Consider the following 17,472-nt stretch of genomic DNA (forward strand, 5'->3'; position numbering starts at 1 on the left):
ACCCCCCCCCCCCCCCACCTTACCACCTCTACTCCTCAACATAATCTCTTCTCACTAATTATTAAAAATAACGTTATGCCTACTGTTACCCGCAGTTAACCATGCGCGCTCGCGCTGTGAAACTTGAAAAACAAGAAAACAGTCGGTCGGTGTTAACTGTTCTATGACATGGAGAGCAAAAACTAAACGCAGTAACCTGTAGTTAATGAAGTAGCACTAACAAAGTGTACATTGTGGAAATATGAATAATGCCTGAATTCATAGATCTGGGTCTAAGTATAATTCTGTAGAAATGTGTTAACAAAATTATATTTACTCACTGCAAGACATAAAGATAAATAGTCATGTATATCAATCATGGCACATATATAATCTATATAATGAATATAGACATAAGACAAGCAATTACAACTAGACTAATTGTACAAATTACTATTACAACAACACTACTAGTAGTATGTCTTCCCAGTACGCCCAATTACTATCTCAACATAACCACAACCGCTCACGTCGCTACCATGTTTGTGAACCTCAGCACAACCACCCATCGCCCCCATCCCTATCTACTCATCTATTCTTACACCCATCACATTCATCACACCCAACCATCTATCATCTCTCCATCTATATAATTCATCTATCTAATCATATCCATCTATCATCCATCCATTACCCCACTACCATCCATCACATCTGCCACAATCACTCTCCATCCACATCCTCTCACCCATCCTCTCACCCGCCCATCTCGCCTCCACTCCGCGCGCCCGTCACCCGCCCTGCCCACACCATCCGCTCATCAACACAGAGCCATAGCGTTCAACAGCCTCTGCTTACCCGCCTCGTCACTCTATCAAACAACACTTCTCATCTCCCAGCCGCATCCACGCGCTCTCAGATCCTGAAAATTGAAAACTAAAGCATCGCGTCACATGACCGACATCCTATTGTTCGTACATAATGATTCCATACCTCACCACTTCATCCCTGCTCCATTCAGCACATATCCTGGCAACATTAACCATATTCTGTCCATACTGTAATAACTGAACGCTATATATGTTAATGGACAGTGTTAATGACCACAAATGCCACTTGCACTCACTATTCTATACATATGCATTCTATATCGTCCATCCATGATCCCATCTCTACCTCCCACAACTTCAAACGAATACTAGACTTCTTGCAATGAAGAATCTAGATGCACTTATCAATACTATGCAATGCCAAAATACATACTTTTATGTTCCAATCGTCCACATCATCAACTTCCTATATCATGATACATATAAGAGTACATTAATCTGAACCAGAGTTCTGGGAAATAGGTTATATCAATACTGTTGCTAGACATTATACAGTCGTATTCTATTATATACTGCACTGGGTAATTATGAACCACAATCACTCTACTTTCATATGATCCAGAACACAATATCTGTGTATTAACTCTCCGTATTTAATGTGACTCTTATTCTTGACAGTTATAATTAGTAATATAGATATATTACACAGGTGATTATCAATCATGCCAATTAATTCGATCTTTAATTAATAAACATTGTTTTACCACAAATCTATGAGAATCAGGTCATCACAAATCCATAATTTAACATTTATCTACTGTCACCTGTCTTCCTCTCTTTCCTGTGTCAGCTTAACTCATTCTGTCCCACCTTCAACACCACTCTCACCACTTCTTCTTCTCACGCCTCATCTCTTCTTCACTAAATACTAAAAATAACATTATGCCTATTGTTACCCGCGGCTAACCATACGCTTGCGCGATGTGAAACTTGAAAAAGAAGAAAACACTCCGTCAGCAGGAATACTCTTTGGCATCAGAACAACCGCTAAACGCAGTAACCTACATTTATTGAAATAGCAAGTAGCAAGGTGTGTCTATATTAGCAACAATCTTCAGCATGTCTACTGTTGCGATAGTAATTGGGCGTACTGGGAAGACTTACTACTATTAGTGTTGTTGTAATAGTACTCTGTACAATTAGTCTAGTTGTTATTGCTTATTCTTTTTTCTATATACATTATATACATTATATATCTGAAATGCTCGATACACATGCCTTTTTATATCTTTATGTCTGGGAATGAATAAATATAACTTTGTTACCACATTGCTACAGAATTATATTTACACCCAGATCTTTTCTCCTATAACTAAATGTTATTAATGAGGTTAATTTTCTACGCGGTCACAGTGCCGAAATATAAATTCAAGCATTACTCATATTTCAACAGCTACTCTTCGCATGTCATCCAGTATAGATTCATCGGATAAACTTCAGTCCCAAAATGCTTCCAACGAAATACTTACTTGTCCGGTGTAAATAAATTTAGTATATCAATCTTTCTCGTCTTGTAAAGTCTCCCACATTTTATTATAGTTTATAACAACAGATTTATCGTTAGCAAAACATTGTAGGTTCTGTAATAGTTTTTCTGTAATCCAGGATTTTGCAATAATAGAAATGATCATCAAGAGGTACATATTTGATTTTATTGGGATGGTTGAAAAAGTCCAATACAAAAGAATGAACACGGTAAAGTGAACACTTTTTAGAGATGAGCTAAAATTCGCTTGCATTCAGGGATATCTTCATGAAACCTAAAGCATTCAGTAGGAACGTACCAACAGTAAATAGTTTACGCTTATCCCAGCATATGCACTCGGTTGTTATACCTGCCAGATATTTACCACAGCGAATGGCCTCTGGTGTTAGAGGGAAGTTGAAGTACTTTGCTGATAACCAATACATGGCGAGACGAGAACGAAACCCCTTGCCAATTTCAAATAATTCAAAAATGTTATTGTATTTTGAAAATGCAGTATTAAATCTTGATTTTAAATCTGGTAGTTTTCTTCGCTTAACTGGAGTACCAAAGTTAGTATCAGGTAAACTGGTCTTGGAATTCGGCTCAGTGGTACAACTTCTGTCAATACCTTTATTCAAATCAGATACCGAAGATTGCAGGACGCCTAAAGCTGATTTGAGCATATCATACAACTGTAATGTTTGTTGATCATAATTGTAAACAACTGTCAACATGCTCCAACCCATAAAACTCAGCCATTTGTTATTGATACACATTGTCAGATCAATCAAATCCTCATTACATATGACTGTGTCATACAAAGTTATGCATACCCCACCGTTACGTAGGCGGCCTGCGTGCTGTATATACTCGGTTAAGAAGTATTACCAAATTCATTGAACGTATATCTATTCCTTCGCCCACTAATTTGGTACCAGATAATGCCCTCACAGAAGGATCTTGGACAAACTTGTTTGTTCTTGTTATTTTATCTTCTCATGACAGCTCACCATGAATCTAGGTGATTCTGTTGGCGTAAGGTATCAGTTCTGAATATTGGAGTAGATGATTGGTTAGAATCATCCATGATAATATCAGGTTGATTCATGGTAATGTTTAAATATTATTTGATAATAATAATAAATATGGAACTGTTTAATTCTTAAGATAAATTAGCATGAAACATAATATGAAACACATTTCATTCTATAATACGTATATTCTATAAGCAGAGACATATTCTAACACTCCATTGCCGTCTCCTTTATTAATTCTACTCATGTTAAAATGACCTCCTAATTCTTCGTTGTAGATGATGACATGTTCGGGGTGCGTGTGTGTTTCTTCAAAGTGATCAACCACACTAGTATTAGTAAAGGTGTTATCACTATTTTAACTATGTTACCCCAAGTCATAGCACCTTGATACTCAGCGTCTCTCTTTAAGGCTCCATTGGCCCAGGCAGCTACACCAAATACACCAATACTAATTGTGCGTGCAGTGCTTCTCAATGCAGTTAAACAATCAACTTTAGGAATTTTATTTTCATCTTTACATTGACGGCAGACAGCCAACCAGTCTATAGCAGCATTTGTTGCACTGTAACTAAAAGCTCCATATAATGCAGCTCTATAAAGTCCTTTGTTATCTGTAACTGATAAATCAACATTGCCAAATGGCTCCTCAACCTGGTCATAGGAGCCAGCATCCACATCAGATGTGCCAGCAAATATTTGCTCAAAGTAATTCAGAAACAATAGAAAACTAAGTAATTGCATCGATTGGATATATCACAGATCTGGTTTATCTTATATTAGCAAAATAGTGACAATACTTCTACTAAGTTACTATTTAAAATGAATAATTTATATTTTTCGTTTTTAGATATGGTTGACGTTTTCTTGTTTTAATAAGATATAATCTAAATCACTTCCAACAATCCTAATTTCTCATCTATGTTTATATATTGTATGTTCTCGTGTCCAAAATATATCTTGATGTTTAATACGCTTCTAGCAATCACTCTAACTGTGATCTATTGCATAGTGCATCGTGGTATCTATTACAACCATACAAAGCAGTTCGTTTAGGGAACCCGCATATCCTTCTTCGCCTCTTGGCTCACAAATCATCCAAATCAGGCGTAAAATCTGCGCAGAAAGATGATACTCTGCAGTCCGGACCACGGACCAATCGGAATCAACAGTCTTTCTTTTAATTCCAACGCGGTGATCTCATTGCATTCCACAGTGCAACCGTCTGCCCTCTAAGCGCATAATGGCTGCAAAAAATCTGAAACGAAATTTTTCGAAAAATTTCTGACCGCTCTCTCGATGTGCATATTGCCACAAACGAAACAGGTGAACAAATATTGTCCTGCGCTGTTGTTCTACGAGTTCATGCGGTTCCCAGTTTCGAAACTGAAATGAATTACTCTTGCAGGGTCTTATTTGTTCTTGGCTGTGGCAGAGGAGTTCATATTTTGTAACTCAGGCTATAGTGCAATTTTTCAGAGGACCAATTGTTATCAAGTTTCAAAAGTTGCAAACAAATGTTGTTGCATCAATTGACATTCTTCTCATCGTGATAAAGTGAGGGATTGCAATGCCAAACTTACCAATTGAGATATGCACAATTATTTTTGTTTATCAATTATAAAAAATTCGATTTTAAAAGTTTTCGAGAAAACAGACAGCAAAATATTGCAATCAAAATTAAAACAAACTAATGTTGACGCAGTAAGTTTATATAATTGTTAGCTTCTTTTGATAAAGACATTCAACTTGGTTTTATTTATTCTTTACTTGTTCTCTTATGTCTTATATATCGAATGATTATAATGAGTATATAAGATTCTAAGTTGGATGTGCTTAACTTTTGTTATTAACAAAAAACTTCCATATTTATATGATTTAAAAATAATGTAATAGATGGTTCAGTCTAGCACAATTTCAACAATCTGATCCAAATTGAATTATTAACCATATTTCAACAAATTAAATTATTACTCATAATTCAACACGTTTAATATTATTTACAAATTTGCAATAAAAATAATTGAAATAACATTTTTAAAAATTACACATCATAAAAACATTTTCTTTATACACAACTTGAAAAGGATGTCGACTACACCGTTAATAATAAATAACACTAATAATAACTTAATACTAGGAAGTGTCTCATAATAGTGTTTTTTATTGAAATACCATTCATGTTTCAACAATTGACTTCTATATTACTTACCATCATCACATTGTGTCCATACCGGAGTTATTCCATCCTTAGTGTAATACATTCTCCAGGATGCATACCACTCCCAATTAGCATTAGACTCATCATGTAAGTATGTTTTCCAGTAAGCAGCTGTATAGCCAGAATATCCTTCTTCATTTTCCCCTGATGGAAACATATGATTGGCAACAGCGTCGGCCATATCACCCCAACCAGAGGCAGAAAATCCAGCCAGATAACTCAAATTCCTGCAATAATCAGCATCAACTTGTCCAACACAAATAGGGTACAAATTCTCTCTCTTTCTTATATAATTATTATCAGTAATACTGCTTATTCTAATCACTCCATTGCCGTCTCCTTTATTAATTCTACTCATGTTAAAATGACCCCCTAATTCTTCGTTGTAGATGATGACATGTTCGGGGTGCGTGTGTGTTTCTTCAAAGTGATCAATCACAGTAGTATTAGGAAAGGTGGTATTACTTGCCATTGCTATTTTAACTATGTTACCCCAAGTCATAGCACCTTGATACTCAGCGTCTCTCTTTAAGGCTCCATTGGCCCAGGCAGCTACACCAAATACACCAATACTAATTGTGCGTGCAGTGCTTCTCAATGCAGTTAAACAATCAACTTTAGGAATTTTATTTTCATCTTTACATTGACGGCAGACAGCCAACCAGTCTATAGCAGCATTTGTTGCACTGTAACTAAAAGCTCCATATAATGCAGCTCTATAAAGTCCTTTGTTATCTGTAACTGATAAATCAACATTGCCAAATGGCTCCTCAACCTGGTCATAGGAGCCAGCATCCACATCAGATGTTGAATATTAGATTTGTTGGTTATTAGATTTTATTTGATTATTCATTGTTAAGAGTCAGTAATTTATTATAATTCTCCGTCGGGATCTATATAAAAAAATAATACATAAAATATACTAATTATACAAGTTGATTAAGACAGTTGATTTATTTTACATGGCTGGAAAAACCCTGGTATTTATACCTCTGATTTCTGTCACGATCACAAAACCATTTCATCTTCGAAAGACATGTCTGATAGTGAGTGGTTTTAATTTCCACTTTCGAGTGTGACGTTCGCCTATTTCAGTTATACGATTATCAAATCATTACAAATGTGATATTTACTCTTTCCTAATTCCAGTATGTGTTATCCTATTTGGTCAAACACTAAATCAAATTAGGCAAGATATAAATATTTTCAACAATTGTTATATCCAACAAAAAGGTAAATTTGCTGATTTCAAATACGTTCGACAATCGTTCAACAATGTTCTATTTAAACGTTCTGCAACGCCATGGGCTTGTGAGTCGTTAACTGGGGTATAAACGTAATTGATACCTAGTCTGTCCAGAAATGATGTGACTGTTTTGTTGGTGAATTCCACTACCACTGCCGAATATTCATTGAAAAATGATGAGTCAACAAAAATTGATGAAAACTAAAGAGAAACATCAACCGTTAATAACCATTAGAAGATAACGGTGCACAAATGTATCATAGAAATCATATGGGAGAGTACATCCCAGTTAAAACGTACAAAAACCAAAGTGCTTTTCCAACATAATTTCCAGAAAGGCCACACTATCAAGCTTACCCAATTTCCTTTTATCAGGGTACAAATTCTACGCCATCCAATTGCACCCATAGGAAAGAATATTTCACACCACCGTCTCACCATTCTACTTATTTCTATCGTTCGATTCCTGATGTATTCAACACAAATATTCCATCGCGATTATTTTTTGTTTATAATACCAATGTATTTTACAAGTGGATTACAGGGTTACTTGACCACTTAGCCCAATACGGATATCAACATCTTATTCCACCATCACACGGGCAAATTAAACAACCTCCTTCCGAGCATGATATTGCAGGTCTCAACTCACTGTTTCAACACTTTGTTCCTTTTCAGTTCTATCCACAAGAACTACAAGATGCTTATAATAAAAGTTTTAGATTCTTATCATATACTTCAAGAAGCCATGGCTCTAGCTAATACCGCTCACAGCTCCACTAATATTATGAATAAACTCAAAAACATAAATTATATTGGCAGTGAGCCTGCATTCATTTTCATTTCCATGATTCGTGAATTAATCAATCTAATTCGTCCTGAGGAATATTTTCACTTAGAACTAATTATTATTAATTACATACTAAACTCCTTAAACGGTGATTATGCTTCCATTAGAGATCACTTCTCACAGCCACCCCAATATACTATCGAAGATATCTTCGCATCCATCCGCAGCAAGTATGAATACATGAAAATGAACAAGAGTATCAACACCACCTCCACTTCTCAAACTGATACTTGTCACACCTGTTCCAGACCACTACATAAGAGAATCATTTGCCAATTAGGTAACAAATCCGGGCATAGTGCAAAAAACTGTTACCATCATAATTTTCAAACAATAATGTGTCACCTGTCAAAAACTAACTTTTAACTGAAAGTACGTGGCGAAGTTGATTATGCTCTTTTAACATCATCTACATCATTTGGTTATCACATTTATATGCCATCCAATCATCGTATTGTTGACACCACAAATTATTTTATACTCACACAACAAGAATACATTAACGACAAAAAACTTGTCAAACCACTCCAAAATTGATGAATTCATTAACGAGATGTTTCCTGTTGTCGATTAATCTGTGAATAACGAAGATAACTATAATAAAAATGTGGATTCACATTCCCAGTCTTCGATGTACAATGTTCCCGTTGATAGTTTTTTGACTACGAATACCGAATTCGATAATAATAACATTAATACCGATACAGCCATTGAACCACTGACAGTTCATGACACTGACACTTTACTGGACACGATTAATGACACAGAAGTAGCCGCTACGTTACCTAAGGCATCTGATACACTGATTAATCAGTCGAAGTCTACTACTACGGCCGACTCAGTCTCTTCTTCACCATCATCATCATCACCACCACCAATACTACCAGTCGCGACAGGTGCAACTATCGTTTTCCAACATCTTCTACTAGTTTAGTGGGGTAGACAATGTCTCTCGCTAACAGAAATAAAAGTGAGAGAGACAACTCTAACAATCCAGAAACTAATGAGAAGGATGACAAAAAACGAAAATATACACTAAACTTTATCAAAACAATAGAAAACGGACTACAAAATGTTCAACCTAATGCTATGGAAAAGTCTATAATGTACCACCCAGCCATAACCCATAACAAAAACCACTCACAAAGATCAAAGTTCATCCAAGCGTACAAAAAGTAACTACAATCACTACAAAATATGGGAACTTGGGATGGTGTACCTATCGATGAAAACACAATAAATAAATCCAACATAATTAATACTATGTTTATATTTACAGTTAAACGAGACGGTACGCACAAGGCAAGACTGATAGCAAGAGGTGACCAACAACATTACAATACCTATAATAAGGACGAAAAATCTAACACTGTACACCATTATGCTCTTATGACGTGCTTATCACCGGCATTAGACAACAACCATGATGTTATCCAATTAGATGTATCGTCGGCATATCTGTATGTGGATTCAGATGAAGAACTATTCATTAGACCTCCTCCACATCTAACTATGCAAGGAAAGGTATTAGCGTTACGGAAATCACTTTGTGGTCTGAAACAATCAGGTGCTAATTGGTAGAAGTTAATTAAAAAATCCTTAATAGAAGACTGTGAAATGAAAGAAACAAGCGGTTGGCCATGTGTCTTTACAAAAAGAGTAAAGAAAAGTATTGTAATATTTTACTTGTTTGTAGATTATACGGTTATCACCACAAATGTCAGGAAGACCGAATATGTAATAATATAATTAATTCAATCCAGCTTCAAGACAAAGATTATAAACGATGGAGCAGACCCATTAGTTAAATCATATGATATTCCAGATCTCGATATCGAATATATACAAAAATATATATATGTCACTCGGTATGGAAAACGACATAGATTAGAAAATTAAGAACTTTAACATAGACCTGTCACCTATCCGAAGGGTGCCAGGGAATCCCAAGGAAATAATAATCAGAGAAGATCTAGAGGTAAATAAACTTGAATACAAGAAAAAGATTTTATGGATGTAACAAACCATTACATTGGCGTCATATATTGGTTACAAATTTTGGTTCGATATTTTGTATTGTGTAAATTGTCTAGCAAGACACACATTATATCCGTCTAAACAAGTAATTAGGTTCACTAAGGAATTGTTACAATTTCTTTGGCAAACAAGGTCTAAAAGATTGGTCTGGAATAAGCGAGATAAAACGGATGATGATGCAAACTATATCACTGGAATCGTTGACGCATCATTCGCTAAACAAGAAGAATACAACTCCCAATATGGAGCAGTCATACAATTGAACTCAAATATGATTGGTGCAGTATCTTGGAAGCTTAAACTAACGTGTGCTTCATCTACTGAAGCTGAATTATATGCTATATCCGAATCAATACCTAGAATTGCTAACCTCTCTCATCTAATAACTGAAATCTGTGGATATCAACCTACAAGGACAATTTATTCTGACAGTCAGTCTGGAATTGCTTCTATAATATCAAAAGACGCTGGTATTCTAAAGAACAAATTTTACGGGATAAGATTATTGAAGATTATTGAGGAAACCAAGGATAATGGTATTAATATCGAATATGTTAATACTAAGGAGAATATTGCAAATATTCTAACTAAACCAGTTGAAACTAAGACTTTCAAGGAACTGACATGTGATTGGATTTCATAAGCTATTTCGTTATGGGGGGTATGTTGGATATAAAAATTAATGAAAATATTTGTATCCTGCCTAGTTTGATTTAGTGTTTGAACAAATGGGATAACACTTTTGTGATGATTTGTTATTCGTATAACTGAAATAGGCAAACAACGCAATCCAATTGGTAATTAAAATCACTCAATATATTTAACATGTCTTTCGAAGATGGAATGGTGTCGTTATCGTGACAGAAATCATTGGTATAAATACTAGGGTTTTCTAACCATGTAAAATAAATCAACTTTTTTAATCAAATTCTATAATTAGTATATGTTATATATTATTTATTTTATATAGATCCCGACGGAGAATTATAATAAATTACTGACTCTTGACAATGAATAATCAATTAAAATCTCATATTCAACACAAATTGCAATAAAATGATCTAGATGTTATGAGATTTATTTATATTTAGGGAAGTTTTTTTAAAATTTGCCAACTAATGAAAAACAAATGGACGTTAAATATTGTTTACTAAATATAAATATTAGAATTTAAAACCATGAAAAGATTAGATATTTTGCTAGAAAATGTTGGATATGAAAATTGTTGAAAATATTTATATCTTAACTAACTCGACTTAGTGTTTGACCAAATAGGATAACACATACTGGAATTAGGAAAGAGTAAATATCACATTTGTAATGATTTGATAATCGTATAACTGAAATAGGCGAACGTCACAATCCAAATTGGAACAGAAAATCACTTGATATAATTGACATGTTTTGCGAAGATGAAATGGTTTCATGATCGTGTCAGAAATAATTTGGTATAAATACCACGGTTTTTCCAGCCATGTAAAATAAATCAACTTTTTTTAATCAACTTGTGTATTTAGTACATTTTATATATTATTTATTTTATACAGATCCCCACGGAGAATTATAATAAGTTACTGACACTTAACAATGAATAATCAAATAAAATCTAAGATAGAACAATAATCAATTAAAATCTAATATTCAACAATATTAAATATATCTAGAGATTATTAGTTTCAACTTGGATTGTGACTTTTGTCTACTTCAGTTATATGAATAAAACAATTCATCACCTATGTGATATTTACTCTTGCTAGTTTAAGTAAGTAATTATACAACTTTATAAATATCCAATAAGTTAAGTGATGCAAAATTTTATCGATTTGTAAATCCAGCAAATTTCATAATAACAATTATGTTACAAATTTTGTAATGAATTTCCTTTCTTAAAAATAAGAACAACCAATTTGACCTAATAATGCAGTCATTGCGAGGAGCTGAAGTGAAGGACGACACCGCGACACAAAAAAAAAAAAGAAAAAGTTAGAGCAGTTAAAAGAAAAGGTATTGGGATTGCTAATTGTAACGAATTATAGCTATATGCGATATTTTGTTTTAATTTCCGTCAATTGTTTTATTTCCGTCAATTGTTTTATTTCCGTCAATTTGTTTAATTTCAGGCGCAATGAAATACTTTAAAAATTTGAGACTGCAAAGAAAACTGAAAAAATATAAATAAGGCTTTAAAAACAAAGATGTAAAATGGTTAGAAGGTGTTTCTTTACATAGATTCCTAGTTCTTCGAAATATATTACTATGAATCTGAAAATACTTCGCAACAAAGAAATTATCCTTGATAGTACCAAATAAAGTAATATAATTAGAATGTTAACAGCCAGTATAAGAAGAACAAGTGCCAAAACTGTTTTGGGAGGGCTAGCTGCCATAGCTGCCGCAAGTTATTTGACCAAACATTTAAGTACTCTAAGAAATGATTCACCTAAGACTTTTCAAAACTTCAGAGGTCCATTCTTTGGTTGGATCGATTTACCAATCTCAAAAATTGAAGATCTATCGAGTGATGCAAGACGATTCACGTTTAAATTACCGCTAGAAACTCAAATTAGTGGAGTTGAACCAATTTCATTTTTGCTAACAAAACCAACTGGCACTTGGGGTCCATGGAACATAAGACCTTACACACCAATAAGCTCTCAACACAAAGAAGGGGAAATTGAGTTTGTAGTGAAAAAAATTGATGGAGGTAAAATGAGTTCACATCTGTTTTCTTTAAAAGTTAACGACACTGTCTCTTTTAATGGTCCTATTTCAAGGAAGGCTTGGAAAGCGAACGAATACGATTCCGTGACCTTACTAGGTGCTGGTTCTGGTATTACACCTCTATATCAACTCATTAATTCAATTCTTCTAAATCCTGAAGATAAAACAAAAATTACCTTATTGTACGGAAATAAAACTGCGGAAGACATTTTATTACACAGAGAACTTGAGGAACTGAAAAGCAAGCATCCAGAAAGGCTAGCTATCAAATATTATCTAAGTAATTCATCAAAAAGTACTGAGTTTGCAAAATCAGGTTATATTTCTAAAGATGATCTTAAAGAACAGATCCCTAGCCCAGACGAAAAAACTTTCGTATTTGTATGTGGTCCTGATGAGTTTGTGAAAGCCTACGCTGGTGCACAAGGTAGATTACTTTCTCAAGGTAAGTTCGGTGGTATTCTGTCAACTTTAGGATATAATGAACAACAAGTGTTCAAGATTTAAACCTAATGTTGAAAATTAAATTTTAATTGAGTATTCATATTCTAGAGTCAGTGAATATATAATGACGTAGGGAATCTATATGGAATAACGGAAATTTCTTTGTATTTGTACCAATGATTTTTGTCGCAATCAAAAAACAACATTTTCATCTTCGAAACAAAAATTAAATATATCAAATGGCTTTATTTTCCATTTTAGATTGTATTATTTACCTATTTTATTTATAAAATTAACACATTAAACATTTTGTGCCCTCTCTCTTCAGGTTTAAGTAACTAATATACAACCTTAATTTTATATTCCAAGACATAATATGTCTTAATTTATTCTCTAATATAATCAGTCTGGATTCACATGTCGTTCCACTTGTGTTATCTTATTTAGCATATTAGTATTTTTTTCCAAACTTTGTTAAACTAAACAAAATAAATGTAACCGGTTAATTTCAATTAAATTCAAAATAACGAGACAGATGTATACACTTATTTTATGTTTGAGGTTCAATCTTCTAAAAAATTGATAAAAATGTCTATGGATAATTAAAATTACGTTATAAGAATATTATTGTTAAGGCTTGTTTGACTTTCAATCATCTTAAAAAATAATTGTTTGAATATTTCGTTCATCTGTTGAAATGAAATGTAATTGCTAATTATGAGAATTGAATGTGAGCTACTTCATGAACATCCTCATGTTGCAACTGATCAAAACGCATAGAAAAATACATTGCCATTAATAGAATTCTCTCTATTTTGAAAAATTGATAAATTATCTATATTTTCAGGTTAGATGGTGACCATAGTTATGCCGATGACATATATCAATAATGTGGGAAAGAAGTATATATATATATTTCATATAACCCTCGCATTTGGTACTTTCAATTATATTTAACCATTTAAAAAAGCAATATTTATGTATTTTGTCATTCCTATAGTTATATTGGTGAAATAAGGCCAATTTTAAAACTTTATCTTAGTTTTATACCCACTAATAAATAGCTGAGCAATATAAGAAAATAAAAGCATAGTAGCTAACAAAAGCTTTGAAGTTGAACATAATTTTGATGTCTATCAAGGATATTAATAAAAAAACATGCTACAGCTACTTCTGTTTCATTCGTGAAGTAATTATTTATTAAATGGACAGATAATTATTAATAAGAGATTGAATTTGTAATTTTTTTCCTGCTATTTTCTAACGTATTATTTCTTAAGTAGAAAACTACTTTACGACTAGAATACAATACCTTTCTTCCATAATTATTAAAAACTTAGAGATAGTAGGTTTTTAATATTACATCGAATATTAGTTTTACAGTTTATCATAATCTTCATTGTCAGTAAATTTGTGATAGTATCCAATCATCACAAATAAAAAACTCACCGTTTGCTTTGAAGGTAGAAATCTCAATCAATAGTCGAAAACAAAAAAAGAAAGTGTATAACTGAAATTTAATCTCCACTATTTAATCAAAAAATATAGATAGTTGGGTCTTATAAGAGTTATTCACGTTAAGAGAAAACTGTTCAACTTAGTCATATTTAAACAATAAATCAGAACAAATAAAACATTTCAAGTCAACTTTCTTTAAAATATTGTAAGTCACGTGCCGATAAACTATGGGGATTTATAGTGACTTCGATAAAAGCTTAATTTGCAGAAGTTGCTATGTTGCAAATAGTGTGTATTACTTATAGGTTGGTATTTTCAACATATGGTGCATGACAAATTGTAATGTTCTCAAAAATGTTGGAAATGTATTGTATGCAATGAATACAGTTGAAAATAGACTCAGTGTTAAAAAAAATTAACATGAAAAATGAGAAGTTAATCTGTTAAATAAAAAAATACAGCTACGATTTATACATCTGTATTATAAAATCATGAAAATTTAAATAGCAGATCTATTGGTAATCTCCCTGTGAAATATGTAAAATTACTGAGCAATCCTTCAAGCATTATATTTGACTTAACTCAAATATATACTAAATTGCGGTATTGGAAATTCGTTAAATTTTAACTTTTTTTTTACATATTATGCTTCTAAAAACACTCATATTTCTTTGATCGAGATTTGGTTTACTTTTACCGTTTTGTTGGTATTTTGAAACATGTTTATAGGTCATTTTTTAATTATGTCGGAAAATCAAGAATTCCAAATAATAACTAAATATCTTCATTTCTTCAGTAAAAGTGTATATGTATATTCTGGAAAAATCCAACAATATAATACTTTTATAAAAATATTTATCTCTATCAAGATATTAATGACTTTATCGGACCAAAGAATTAAGAGGGAACTGTCATCTTTTTTTTATTTGAATAATTTAGTCAAATTATTATGTGGATTTCTTCTCGTGTTCTAAAAATTATTAATAACAGAAAGCTAGAGAGTCAAAAGCTGACGGTAGAATACAGAAAGTGCAGATTAGTGATGATATTTAAAAATATTAAGTAATAAAATGAGTAAAAGATTAGTAGTATATACTGTATAGGTAAAATCGTTCATGCATATATTTATTTCTATGGCAGTAATATGACTAGAGCAAATATGAACTTTCATGTTACGACTTTGGCATACTTATTAATAACGCAGTGCGACTCTAATTAAGTAACGATAGTATAAGTCAAGTAATCCAAACCAGTAATATCTTATTGGTTCATAAAAAATATGTTCCATTTTGGGTACAGAAGGAAAACCGATCGAGAATATGCACATGCATATGAATATGAACGATAATAATAAGTACTAAAGAGGGTTATTTCCTTTCAGTCACACGTGCGATGAAAAAAATCAGCGAAGGAAACACGCACCAGCACAAAACTAAAACTTAAATCAATTTGTTGAATTTATTATTTTATTTTTACGAAATTGCTTAGCAGCAGAAAAGAACTAATATAGCCGAATTGACCAAAAAGGGACGACCACCAGTTCTCGAACCTCCAATTAGCAAAACAGAACAATATAGCATAAGCGTTCCATAAAGCAAGAAAAATCTGTAGCAGTTAAGAAATCCCTTGAGATCTTAAATCAGCAAAATGAGGGGTGCAGATGTCTCATCTGCATCTTTGTCTACGTAATACAATAGTATTAATGTTAAGCCCACCCCCCTCTTTTTTCGGAACTTTGCTGCAGAGATTTCACTGATATTTGTTATATTTAATTTTTTCGAGAAATGCGATTTTTTTTCGCGTCGCTGTCTGTGTGTGTGCTTCTATTTATTTTCAGTTTGTAAATAACTGCAGTCAATAGTCAGCAGAAGAATAAAACGGGCAAAAACGAAACTAAAATGAGACGAGCGTATAATATATAGGCAAGACAGGAGGCGTACGTAAGTAAACCAGAAAACAAAACAAAAAGGAATAGAAAAGTATACTCCTGTAAATGTTAGGGTAATAAGCAATAATTTTGGAAAATATATTATTTTGTGAAGATTTGATTTTCGAAAAATAAAATACACAAACTTTTTCACTGCATGTAAGAGGAAAGGGTGAATATTGTGTTACCTTTATTTTAGTTGATGAGATCAGATGGGATACGTGGTAACTTTGCCTTTTCTAAAAGAAGTGTAATGTTGTTGTAGAAGGTTGAGTTATTGCCAAGGGTTCTCTTGGTGTTGACAGATAAATAAATATGGAGACTTGGTCGAGAGAGAAATCGAAATTGAAATAGAAATCGAAATCGAAATCGAAATAGAAATCGAAATCGAAATAGAAAACAGTTGAGCGGAGAATAGTAACGGAACCCTATTCCGAAATTACTTTATGCAATGTAGTCTAAGTAATACTTGTATCAGGAGATTTAAATTAACAAATCTAATTAATAGAAAATAAAATTAAGAAGACACTCAAAATATGTATATTTATGTATTAAAATGAATTTTAATATTGATCCAGTACGTGTTTCTAACAATACTTTTATGATTTATGAAAAAGAAACCATAATCTATTATTAATAAAAATATTTTAATAAACCTTATGATACGTTGGGTTTTTTTGGGTTCTGTATTTAACATTACCAAGGCCGAAAATAGGTATTAAGGCATAATAGCATCATAATTTGTAGCAATTTTAACCATAATAAAAACAAGTACAGAATAGAACATGTGTAATATAATTCTCTTAAATTAAATACGGTTGAAAATTGGTGGTGATAAATCTTGTTTACTTTAATACTAAAATTTTGAAGATAATTCGATAATTCTTCAATGATTCTTCAATAATTTATTGACTTTATTAATCTAATTATCATCGAACATCTTTATCAAATCACCTCTGAAGGTATAGAACTCCGCTATTTTACAGTGTCACTATCCTTGTTACTTTTGAAGCCTCCACATAAAAAGTATATGTTTAAAATTATGATTGCGTAATATGATGGTAGAACTAAAGTCTGTGATTCTGTGATAAATATATATTATTTTAGAACGTAAAAACTTTAAATAAATATTTGTTCATGTATATATATATATATATACGTAGGGGTTATTGTTTTAACAAAAAAGCAAAGTACTTT

General features: G+C 32.5%; 7 protein-coding genes across 7 annotated transcripts; 4 read left to right on the forward strand and 3 right to left on the reverse strand.

Annotated features, from left to right (window-relative positions):
* Positions 1 to 457: 457 nt before the first annotated feature.
* On the forward strand, positions 458 to 919 carry TPHA0G00100 (uncharacterized protein; the record flags this gene model as incomplete). The annotated part of the gene is made up of 1 exon (XM_003686237.1): positions 458 to 919. The coding sequence occupies one exon, from the start codon at positions 458 to 460 to the stop codon at positions 917 to 919; it is 462 nt and encodes a 153-aa protein (XP_003686285.1).
* A 1,672-nt stretch (positions 920 to 2,591) lies between these two features.
* Positions 2,592 to 3,113, reverse strand: TPHA0G00110 (uncharacterized protein; the record flags this gene model as incomplete). The annotated part of the gene is made up of 1 exon (XM_003686238.1): positions 2,592 to 3,113. One exon carries the CDS (start codon positions 3,111 to 3,113, stop codon positions 2,592 to 2,594), a length of 522 nt encoding a protein of 173 aa, XP_003686286.1.
* A 519-nt stretch (positions 3,114 to 3,632) lies between these two features.
* TPHA0G00115 (uncharacterized protein) lies at positions 3,633 to 4,115 on the reverse strand (the record flags this gene model as incomplete). The annotated part of the gene is made up of 1 exon (XM_003686239.1): positions 3,633 to 4,115. One exon carries the CDS (start codon positions 4,113 to 4,115, stop codon positions 3,633 to 3,635), a length of 483 nt encoding a protein of 160 aa, XP_003686287.1.
* A 1,460-nt stretch (positions 4,116 to 5,575) lies between these two features.
* TPHA0G00130 (uncharacterized protein) lies at positions 5,576 to 6,094 on the reverse strand (the record flags this gene model as incomplete). Its single annotated transcript, XM_003686240.1, has 1 exon — positions 5,576 to 6,094. The coding sequence occupies one exon, from the start codon at positions 6,092 to 6,094 to the stop codon at positions 5,576 to 5,578; it is 519 nt and encodes a 172-aa protein (XP_003686288.1).
* Positions 6,095 to 7,466: 1,372 nt separating this feature from the next.
* TPHA0G00150 (uncharacterized protein) lies at positions 7,467 to 8,054 on the forward strand (the record flags this gene model as incomplete). The annotated part of the gene is made up of 1 exon (XM_003686241.1): positions 7,467 to 8,054. One exon carries the CDS (start codon positions 7,467 to 7,469, stop codon positions 8,052 to 8,054), a length of 588 nt encoding a protein of 195 aa, XP_003686289.1.
* Positions 8,055 to 9,996: 1,942 nt separating this feature from the next.
* TPHA0G00155 (Ty1/Copia family ribonuclease HI) lies at positions 9,997 to 10,368 on the forward strand (the record flags this gene model as incomplete). The annotated part of the gene is made up of 1 exon (XM_003686242.1): positions 9,997 to 10,368. One exon carries the CDS (start codon positions 9,997 to 9,999, stop codon positions 10,366 to 10,368), a length of 372 nt encoding a protein of 123 aa, XP_003686290.1.
* A 1,682-nt stretch (positions 10,369 to 12,050) lies between these two features.
* Positions 12,051 to 12,953, forward strand: TPHA0G00160 (cytochrome b5 reductase family protein; the record flags this gene model as incomplete). The annotated part of the gene is made up of 1 exon (XM_003686243.1): positions 12,051 to 12,953. The coding sequence occupies one exon, from the start codon at positions 12,051 to 12,053 to the stop codon at positions 12,951 to 12,953; it is 903 nt and encodes a 300-aa protein (XP_003686291.1).
* Positions 12,954 to 17,472: the final 4,519 nt, after the last annotated feature.

Source organism: Tetrapisispora phaffii, chromosome 7 (assembly GCF_000236905.1).
Source record: "Tetrapisispora phaffii CBS 4417 chromosome 7, complete genome".
Classification (NCBI taxonomy): domain Eukaryota; kingdom Fungi; phylum Ascomycota; class Saccharomycetes; order Saccharomycetales; family Saccharomycetaceae; genus Tetrapisispora; species Tetrapisispora phaffii.